Source organism: Medicago truncatula, chromosome 1, assembly GCF_003473485.1.
Source record: "Medicago truncatula cultivar Jemalong A17 chromosome 1, MtrunA17r5.0-ANR, whole genome shotgun sequence".
NCBI lineage: Eukaryota > Viridiplantae > Streptophyta > Magnoliopsida > Fabales > Fabaceae > Medicago > Medicago truncatula.
The window spans coordinates 43216473-43227741 of record NC_053042.1 but is presented as its reverse complement, the minus strand read 5'-3'; the positions used below and the strand labels follow the sequence as shown (position 1 = coordinate 43227741).

Genomic DNA, 11269 nt, shown 5'->3' with positions numbered 1-11269 from the left:
TGAAACGGATGGAGTATAAGAGAAACTAATAAGAAAGATCTAGAGATAAATGAGTTGAAAAGAGAAACAGAGACATGGTTAGTGGGATAAGGCTTGGTTGTCGTCGTACACATTATACATAAAGTGTATGTTCATATACCGCAAAGCCCCACGTTGTTTAGGAATCGAGATTAAAAGTGGCTTATATACGGCACTAACACTCCTGAACCCAACAAGACACCTTTTATATAGAACAAAATCGTGAAGAGTTTCCACCCAAAATGAACAATACCTATGAACACGGTGTGACTTACTTGAGGGTGAAACGGAACATTGTCGACTTTCACTGGGAGCAAACCCATGAAGTATCTCCCCATTAGCATCGATAGGGGGTAACTGCTTCGATACACCTTAAAATCCCACATTGCTTTGTAATTTGGGATAAGGATATTTATGTACGACATTCACACTTCTCAACCCAACAAAAGGATAAAATCGTGAAAGGCTTACATCCAAAGCAGAGTACCTCACACCACAGTGTAACATAAAGGTGGAATAGAACAATGTAGTTTAGTAAGAGTGATACACAAATTATTCATATTAATTACACCATCAACTTTTTTATTTATTAGGTCGCAAATATTTTTACATCTTGTGAAAGACACATGTTAAACTTATTACACTATCAATTTTTTATTTATTAGGTCCCAAATATTTTCACATGTTATGAAAGACACATGTTAAAGAATTCAAAATAATAAATTGTTATGTGTAAGGGTCAGATTTCGAACCTCAGACATCGCAAATATTCATTTTAAAAGGTGAATTTTAGTTACCAAGTCACTTGACAAAAAAAATAAGATCAAAATTTAACCATTTTACGTTTAAAAAAAACAAAATTTTGTCTCACAAAAAATTAAATTCAAGGCTTTTAAAACACAACTTTTACTATAAATTATTGAAAAATGTTAAACAGTGTCCTTGGGACATTGGTTAAGAGAACATAAATAGAAATAATTTGTTGAAAAACGGTGGAAACTGAAAAGTGTTGAATTCAACTTTCTAAAAGTCACAAAGTTTCTCTCTAAAAAAAATGGTAATTTTCAATGCAAAACTACTACTTTTAGTTTCTTTAACCATTGCTCTAAAGGTACTGATTAGCAAGACCCTAAACTATTAAGGGAAATGTTAACAATGGTCATAAATGTACTCTTTAACATCCTTAAATAGATATATAAATTTATGATTTCAATGCATTGAAAATTGAACTATTTAACTTTTTGAATAAACATCTTTCTAATTAAAATTTCTTAAATAATACTCTCTCCGTCCCAAGACACCGAGTCTTTTGTTCATTTCACGCATATTAAGAAAAAAGTGTATAAATGAAAGAGAGAGAAAAATAATTTTGAGTGTCTTGTCAAGTATTGGTGCATTGTTTTTTTTTATTATAAATGCAAAGTAAAACATGTTGAATTGAGAATTATGAAAGTAGTATTAATTAGATTTATAATTGAAAAAAAATAATTATTTTGTATTGAAAAGTGAAATAAGTCTTTTTTTTTTTTACAATATTTTTTTTATAAATGACTCGGTTATTATAGACAGAGAAAGTAGTATCGTAAAACACTCATTAGCATCTATACCATCCGGTTATTATTATAAGCAAAAATCAACATTTTAGATGATGTATGTGGTCTATAATAAAGACTATATATATACATCATTTAATGAATCAATTTAAAATGTTAATTTTTGCTTATAATAGTGAGTGATGAGAAGTGTAGTTCTTTTAACATATGTCTTGAAACACTTTTTTCCCTTAACAAATGTCCCAAAACTATCATAAACCCGTTAATTTTGTTTAGCTTTTGCACGGTTAACTAGATTAATTTTCCCAAAGCCAAAGCCATGAGCCTGCTTACTGTAGTAGTAGGACTAATAGGATGTGGACATAATTATTGTTGTCTTATAACAAAGCAGGACATCACAAAGGCAGCTTTTTCTTTTATATATAGCAGAGTTCGTTCCAAGCATTAAACAGAGCACACTCTGTCTTGCATTGCAGGTACCACTTTGCTCTTTGGTTAGTTGGTTTTCTTCATTTTCCCTTTCACACTCTTCAAAATGACCCTTTCCCTTTCCTTCTCCTTCCTCTTCCTTCTTTCTCTCTTCTCTTCTTTTCTTCTCCATACCCATGCCTTCCCACTCCATCGCCACCACCCTCACTTCGCCACTCACAACTACAGAGATGCTCTCACCAAATCCATTCTCTTCTTTGAAGGCCAAAGATCAGGGAAGCTCCCTTCTAACCAGAGAATGTCTTGGAGAAAAGACTCTGGTCTCTCTGATGGCTCAGCAATGCATGTATGTAAACAAATCATATCATAAATCTCACATTATTATATATTTCTATAGTTTTTGTTGCTTATTTTTGGCTTAAATGTACAATGTAGGTTGATTTGGTTGGAGGGTATTATGATGCTGGTGACAATGTCAAGTTTGGTTTTCCTATGGCTTTTACTACCACTATGCTTTCATGGAGTGTTATTGAGTTTGGTGGGTTGATGAAAGGTGAGTTGCCTAATGCTAGAGAAGCTATTCGTTGGGCTACTGATTATCTTCTTAAAGCTACTGCACATCCAAACACCATTTATGTTCAGGTTAGTTTTTCTTCTTTTGTTCATGGTTTTGAGGTTTTGTTAAGGAGAAAACACAGTGAAAATGAGGTTGATTTGTTGGGTTTTTCATTTTGCAGGTTGGTGATGCTAAAAAGGACCATGCTTGTTGGGAGAGACCAGAAGACATGGACACACCAAGAAGTGTTTTTAAGATTGATGCAAACGCACCTGGTTCTGAAGTTGCTGCAGAAACTGCTGCAGCATTAGCAGCTGCTTCTCTTGTTTTCAGAAGAACTGATCCAACATACTCCAAAATTTTAGTGAGAAGGGCTATTAGGGTAAGCTTGATTCATGATGAAAAAAATAAAAAATGTTTTTTTTTTTTTTTTTTGCATAAATCTGAGATTGTTTGTTTTTGGGGTTTAGGTTTTTCAGTTTGCTGATCAACACAGAGGACCTTACAGCAATGTCTTAAAACCCTTTGTGTGTCCCTTTTACTGTGATTACTCTGGTTATCAGGTAAAGTTTTGGTTTTTTCCATTGTGCCAATTTTTATTTATTTTTATTTTTGAGTCATACTCAAAATTATAGTACTTTTGACTGATGGGTTTGTAATGACTTGTTAGGATGAGTTGTTGTGGGGTGCTGCTTGGTTACACAAAGCCACAAAGAATCCAATGTACCTAAATTACATTCAAGTTAATGGTCAAATCCTAGGAGCAGCAGAGTTTGACAACACATTTGGTTGGGATAACAAACATGTTGGAGCAAGGATACTTCTTTCAAAGGTCCTAAATTTCACAACATAGTATCAAACAAATTATCAATAATGTTTTAAAACTAACATGTTTTTTTTTTTTTTTTTTGTGATTTTAGGAATTTCTAGTTCAAAGGGTAAGATCCCTCCATGACTACAAGGGTCATTCAGACAATTTTGTTTGCTCTTTAATTCCTGGAGCTGGATCCTCTTCTGCACAATATACCCCTGGTAAGGTCCCTCTTTCTTCTCTTTCAGTATTAACTCTATTGGTTTCATGTGGTCCAAGATGTAACTGTTTTTGAGCTTGTGAAACTTTACAGGTGGGCTTTTGTTCAAGATGAGTGATAGTAACATGCAGTATGTCACATCCACTAGCTTCTTACTGGTAGCTTATGCCAAATACTTGACCAAATCACATTCTGTTGTGCGTTGTGGTGGTACCATAGTAACACCAAAGAGACTCAGAACCTTAGCCAAGAAACAGGTACAAAAATACCTAATGAAATTTATTTGATTTAAGTATATCATTTTGATTAACTTTTGTTGGTATTTTTTGTTAGGTGGATTATTTGCTAGGGGACAACCCATTGAAGATGTCATACATGGTGGGGTATGGACCAAGGTATCCACAAAGGATACACCACAGAGGATCATCTCTTCCTTCAATGGCTGTACACCCAGGAAAGATCCAGTGTTCAGCAGGTTTCAGTGTGATGAGTTCACAATCTCCTAATCCCAACATTCTAGTGGGTGCTGTTGTCGGAGGACCAGATCAGCATGATAGGTTTCCAGATAAACGGTCAGATTATGAGCAATCAGAGCCAGCAACTTATGTTAATGCACCACTTGTAGGGACACTTGCTTATCTTGCACACTCATTTGGTCAACTTTAGAAACCAGCATCTCCAACTTGTTTGGATGAATCTGATTATGATGTTTTAGTTTTTATATTTTCTCTAATTTGGTTAGTACTAGTACTTTTAATTGGTTACTACATTTCTTAGAAGCTTTTAAAAACTTGTCACATTGAGTAGTTTTCATTGTGGCAATGCTTCTATATTTATGTTAAATGTTAAACTATGTATGATTGGGGAAATTATCAAGTGATGTTAAAATTATCGAGAAGTTAAAAGTTCAATGCAAAAGTGTTTAATTTAGTTTTGCTTGTTATTTGTGTTGCTATCTACGTTCAAGACATTGGTGAGACCAAAAGGATAAAATAAAGTTTGAGATAAAGGCATGGTTGAATTAAAAAAAGGTTTTACAAGTAACTTTTCCTAGGAACTTGGATATTATCCATTGTAACAATACACTATCTTTGACCAAATTTTGTTAGCCGAAGAAATTCCGGAGAAGTTTTCTCCAGCGCCGAATGACAGAAGATTCTCCTAGAACATGGAAAACTAGTTGAAATGCAAGTGGTTGGATGGATATGGGGAAATATTGTCTGTTCATCATAGTGAGCCCATGGCCGCATCCTTTAACCCTCATCAATCCAACTCTTTCGATCCTTTTCTTAGAATGAAGATCTTATATTACTCCTCTTGAGGGGTTTCATTAATGTCCTCTTATTTAATTAAAGAGAAATATTAACGTGTGCTTTTAAGGCATAAGTTAAGGAATCAAAAGTTGAAGTTTTTTCTTGAAAATTGAGCATTCAATTTCTTGAAAGTTTCAAAAGATATTTTTTCAACAAAAAAATTTATTATTTAATTCTATTTTAAGTTCCTTAATTTGTGCCCTTAGGGAACAAGTTAACATAACCCTTAATTAAACAATGGTCTGAATGAAAATATTAACCGATGATTTCGAGGCAATAGTTGAGGAAACACGTAAAATAGTTGAGGAAACACGTATTTTAAAGGGTTTTGTTAATGAATATACATTTTATGCATTTGTTAACATTTTCCATATTTTAAAGTGTAGAAAATGTTGTTTTTAATATAAAGCTTTTTTTTTCTTTTTTTTTAACCAATATTCCAAGATCACTAGTCAATACTTTCAACCATTACGGTAATAAGTCGGGAAAGTGTCTCTTGAAATCATACGGGTCCATTGCCATAATTTTGTCTTATAAAACTTGCCAATAAACAAAGCAGTTTTTGAATTAGAATTACGCGCAAATTTGTATCGTTAGGACTTAGAAGATGACAATGACGTTAATTGGCGATATGGCAATTGGCAAGTTCATATATAAGCAAATTCACATCTCATTGTCATCTCTTAAAACCAAAATGACTGATTCTACAATGTCTTTACATGCATAGGAGGAATACTAATAGCACCAAATTATGTGTCAAATAAAATCTACTCTCTTTGATAGGTTAAAATTCAGCTGAGTCACACCAAATTACATAGATTCCATATAAATTTGGTGTAATTTATGTAAATTTTAATCAATTGATAAAAATAATGTATAATTTATTGTTTTCCATGGGGCAAAACAAATTCACATTGGTCGACATCTTTAAGATGTATACACTATAAGAGAAATAGAGATAAAGAGAATGATGTGATAAATTTGTTATAAAATAAGTAGAGAAAGTTAAAAAAAAATGACGGGTTTGATGAATGTTTAAAACTAAAAAGTGTATATTGTCCTACTTTTGGTTCACTTTGGCAACTAGTGAAGTCTTGGTTAGGTGTGTATTCAGTGGATCCTCAACATGTTATGGATCATTTTCATCAATTCATATATTCTTCAGGAGGGCATAGTTCTCGTCGTTCATTCCTCATATGATTTGACTTTGTTGCATTTGGATTTTGTGGAATGAAAGGAACCATCAGTTGTTTTCAAACAACGTTAAATCAGTTATGCAACTGATGGAAAAGGTAAAAATCACTACACTTGAATGGTTGAAAGCTAAAAATGTTTGCTTTCCCTTTGGTTACCATATGTGGTGGCAGTAATCCCTTATTTGTTTGGGTATTGGCTGACCGTTGTTTACCACTTTTTGTTTTTTAAGGATCGGATGTTGTAATTTTGTTCTGCTTCTTAAGGCACATGTGCTAGGGAGTAGGACTGTTTGTTAATATATCTCATTTTGACTTGTTCAAAAAAAAGTGTACAAATATCATTCTTTTGAACATATATTTCACAATAATTATTTCGACAATCCTATGTATACGTGGGTATTTTCGTAAAAACAAAAGAATTTTTTTTTAAAACACTACAGACTACAGTATGTCATACGGCTATTTTGACAACTAATATTTTTAAATTGTTGAAAAAGATTTAACAAAAATGATGTCAATATATCAAAACTCTTATGATTTTTACTCAATCATGAAAAATAACCTTACTTGAAAAAAAATTAACCTATTGTAAAAAACAATATAAAAATACCTAGTTAATTGTAATATTATGGATTTTTTTTTTTGTTTTTTAACAATATGGTATTATGTATCTCTCACGTCTTTTTCTCACTATCCATTTTATCTCCAATCTTAAATGTAAATAAAAGACGTATAAGATAAGAGTTTCTCTTTTTAGTTATGTAGCCAGTATTTTCGTAAGAAAAGATACTAGCATTATGTTTATGTAACCACTAGCCAGTACCAGCTCTGCATGAAAAAAGAAACCATATATTTGACCGTTGAAAAATAGGGTGATGGAGAGAGAGTATAGTATTGTACAGAGACATGTGAAAAAGAACCAAAAGAACTGATATAAATGTAAGAGATGTCAGATGTGGGACAACAACCCCTTGTTGACAGGGAAGGTACTTGCCCTAAGTTATGTCCAAAGCCTCCATTGGACCCAAAGACATTCCTCCAAACCCAATCCGTGTTTACATGAATAACCTTCTGGATAAAATTACTCTCCCAACGTGAATGCCATGTATATTTTTAATTTTATTCATGGGATACATACATATGCTTCACTTGTGTGACTTGTGAAAATATTTATAATGTCAAATTTTTGGTTTATAATTATTGTCAATTTTTCTACAGAAATACGTTTATTTTTATTCTTTTTTTTTATAATTTTTAAATCACTAACAATAAAATAAAGGAGATATAGAATTTTAGGTTGAATTTTTCATTGTTTGTCAAAAAAAATGTTGAAGTTTTTATTATTTCAATTGTATGATTAAACAAATTTTGCCATAAGAATTTATATTATTGGTGTCATTGGAAGAAAAAAAAAAGAATTTATATTATATTTGTTACATTGTTAGTGTAATAAAGGAAAAATTCCTACAAAGATACCAACATAGATTGATGTCACTCAAAGAAGCCAATAAATTGTCGTTGTAGGGGACATAACATACAATTTCACTTCTAGAAAGACATAAGCGCAAAGACCCGAGGACAAGGTGCCTCCACGTCGTCCCCAAAGAGATCCTTCTTTTGACGGTACAAATGAAGGGGGAGTAATAACTCCTCTCCGACCCACATTTATGGAAAGAAACCATACTCTCCTCGTCACTCTTGCATGAAGCATATGAACGTCTCTCTGGATAGGACTCGTCGCTAACACCGAGAGACCTTTCAATAAGAAAATTACCAACTACCTCATTTTGAATCTCCTCAAGAAACCTCCCAAGTTGGAGTCATACAACAATTATGGGGACCCAAACAAATATGTCGGACATATAGATACCGTGTTGGATTATCACCAAGCAAAATGACATGTAAAGTGAAAATTTTTCGTTCTTACTCTCAAAGGTGCTTCCATGACATGGTTTAAAGACCTTCAAGACGGTTATATTGATTCGTAGAAAATGATATGCGACGAATTTACCTCACATTTCACAACTAGGAGGTGAGAACCCAAGACTATCGTGGTCGTCAATCATAGACAGAAAAAGGAAACCTTATGAGGATATGTCGAGGGATTGACCATGGTGTCTGTCGATGGGAGAGGGGTCAATGACAAGCTTCAATGTTTCATCTTCGGAAAAGGTCTACAATCAGACTCCATATTTTGCGGCCCAATTTAGCTTTAGCTTGACATAAATACTTCACCACACGTATTAATTAAACAGGGCACTTTCTCCCGAAGAACAGACACTTTGTTGTTTATGTATGATAAAAGGATACCTAAAAACTCTCAACCGATGCCACGCCCTTGAGCCCAAATAGAAGAATCAAAGACTCATGTCCGACGGTACATGGTCCAACAAAACCGAGAAATTAAAAATTCTTAACAATAACATGTCTCGCATGCTCGAGTGAAAATGGGAAAGTCAAACACCCCTAGCTAGCACTATGTGCCCCAACCTACTAAAGAAGCCAAAGATCCTAGACCATTGCCACTAGCTGAATGGGGGGCATAAAGATTAGAGACTTCTAATCAGTACACACACCCTAACTAACTGGAGGAACCAAGATTCCATGATCGGTGCAATATACCCAGACAAAGATAAGAAACAACGAATTTCTAGCATAAAGCAACCTTTGCCATACAAGAGAAAGGTTAGGCGAAAAGGGAATAGAGGAACACAGATAGCCGACCCACCTATACAGCTAGACGCCAGATAGTGGAGCCATGTCATGCTAATAAGGGTCTACCCCTGAAACAAGTCTCAAATTGAGGTATGGAAGGGAAGCTAAACTTTGGCCTAATGTGGTTCATAATGATGTCCAATAATGACAACCTCGACAGTCCGATGACATCCACTAGGTTGCCCCAAGAGGTTTCTCATAAATACAAGCTCATTTTAAAGCATAACAATACTGCTAAATCTTCTTTACAATGGTGAACATAATTATTAAATAAATGGAGTACGATGTATCCATCCCAACAACAAAGGAAATACGTTCAATATAATCATTTCGACGAAGTCAAGCTAGAACAAACTAAAACAAACATGTCATAGATATCATAAATGCAAATTTCATTCAGAAAAGTTCCCAGACAAATACATCATATATAACCACAAGGGTGCTACAGACCTCAGAGTCAGCAAAGAAGACAAGAGAAACAATTACAAACATATTACAAACTTAAAAAGTTGTCCCTCGATCGGGGCCCCTATGCAGACCTGAGCGAGACAATCTCCCCGCCTTTGAGTTTCTAATCTAGATAGATCTTGTTTTACCAATATTATCTTTTGTTATTTATTGCAGAGAGAGAAATATATGAAATGAGATGTTAAATTAATAAGGTCATTATAGTAAAAATATAACTTATTGCATCAAAAGTAGAAACAATTATTGATTGTTTTGGTTTGTATAAAATGTTAAAAAGTGACAATTAAAAAGGAACGAGTGTAATATTTCTTCTTTTGAGTTTCTTAACATGTGCCCTAAGAGCACAAGTTAACATTACCCTTTAAAATTTAGCAACAATTTTGACTAAAAACGTTTCATATTCTATGAGAAATTTTTAATGCATATTAGCCAATTTCTCATCTTTAATAAGTGATTACCAATGACAAACTTAACCTAAGCACTCCAGGCCGATACAATTATGATTTAGTATCCATAATTCACTAGTTAACAACCTCAAAGGTATTAGACAACTTTTTCTTCTTCTTTGGCCATGTTATAAAAGTTCGAACTAGATATTAAATCAACAAATCAATTAAGTGAGTGTTGTATAAGTTTTCAATTTGGTTTGACCGACAAAAAAACCCTAAACCAAACCGAACAATTGAATAAAAAAAATGGTTAAATATATCTAAATTAAACATAGTTTTTGCGGTCTTCAGTTTAATTTTATTTGATTTAAGGTTTTTTAACTGGTAGGTTCGGTTTTAAACTTCCATCATTTTCAAGCAAGCAATGATAAAAGAAAGAAGACTTAATTGCAGTTTTGACCCCTAAGTATAAGAAAGTTGCGATTTTGACCCCTAACAAAATAAAATACAATCCAACCTCCTAAGTATTGCCCCTAGGCCAATTTTGACCAAGACAATGCTGATGTGGACGCCACTTGTGTAATTATATTTTTAAATATTTTTTTGAATTAAAAAAATATTTTTTTTTACTTTTTAATAATTAAAAATAATAATAAAAAAAATTACACACGTGGCGTCCACGTCAGCATTGAATTGCTCAAAATTGGTCTCGGACCAAAACTGCAAAGAGACAATACTTAGAAGGCTGAATTGTATTTTATTTTGTTAGGGGCCAAAATCCTAATTTCCTAATACTTAAGGGCCAAAACTGTTTTGTTAAAAGAAAAAATTTGAAAGAGAGCAAAATGAAGTTGAAAAGTTACCTTGAGTGCGTTATGGAAAGCGAATCCAGTAAAATAACCTTGACCCCTTTCCGAACCAAAAAAAAATACGCACAATGATTTTAAAAGTAAGTTAAGAACTCAATTTCACCCATGCGAGTCCATTCTCAATGAACTAATCACATTTATCAAAAGACATTTCAATGAATTGTGGATTCAAGCCAACCAGGTATGAATGAATTTTTCATCATATGTTTAAACTCTTTTGCATGCTTCCGGTGTTGTTGTTCCAGTTACACTTGTGTTTCCAAACCTGTAGCATGATTTTTTTATTTGAATCATTCATATTGAATCATTTTTTCTTTAAATTATCGCTTACATGTTCAAATTGGGGACAAATTAGTTCTTTTGTTATAATGGGTCGGAGACTAATTTGTCGTCCTTATAGAAACATTAGAACTAACTTAGGTAGTAGTCTTTGTAAGAGACTAAATTGGGTTGCGAGAAAATTGTGAAGGCTTAAATTGGATCTTTACTCGTTTATTTATTTAGTTCCCTTCTTCGGTAGCTCTTGTGAGGAAGCGGTTCCGGTGCGATATCCGCCTTGATAAAGGCATCATGCCACAGAATTGCTTGCAGCAGAGCTTCATTAAGCAGGGCACTTGACAACTTTAGAATTTTATCTTCAGTAATTTTATTTATATAGGTTTTGTTTAGGAGTTAGGAAAGAAATGGAGGGAAGGGCTTTATGGGGGAGGGAAGGGGAATTTATTAACTTGT

At 33.4% G+C, this 11269-nt stretch overlaps 1 protein-coding gene across 1 annotated transcript; it reads left to right on the top strand.

Annotated features, from left to right (window-relative positions):
- The first annotated feature begins 2001 nt into the window (after positions 1 to 2001).
- Positions 2002 to 4517, top strand: LOC11410209 (endoglucanase 17). Its single transcript, XM_024783688.2, has 8 exons — positions 2002 to 2346; positions 2436 to 2642; positions 2738 to 2938; positions 3027 to 3119; positions 3227 to 3388; positions 3477 to 3588; positions 3681 to 3844; positions 3921 to 4517. The coding sequence occupies exons 1-8, from the start codon at positions 2107 to 2109 to the stop codon at positions 4251 to 4253; spliced, it is 1512 nt and encodes a 503-aa protein (XP_024639456.2). The 5' UTR covers positions 2002 to 2106; the 3' UTR covers positions 4254 to 4517.
- Positions 4518 to 11269: the final 6752 nt, after the last annotated feature.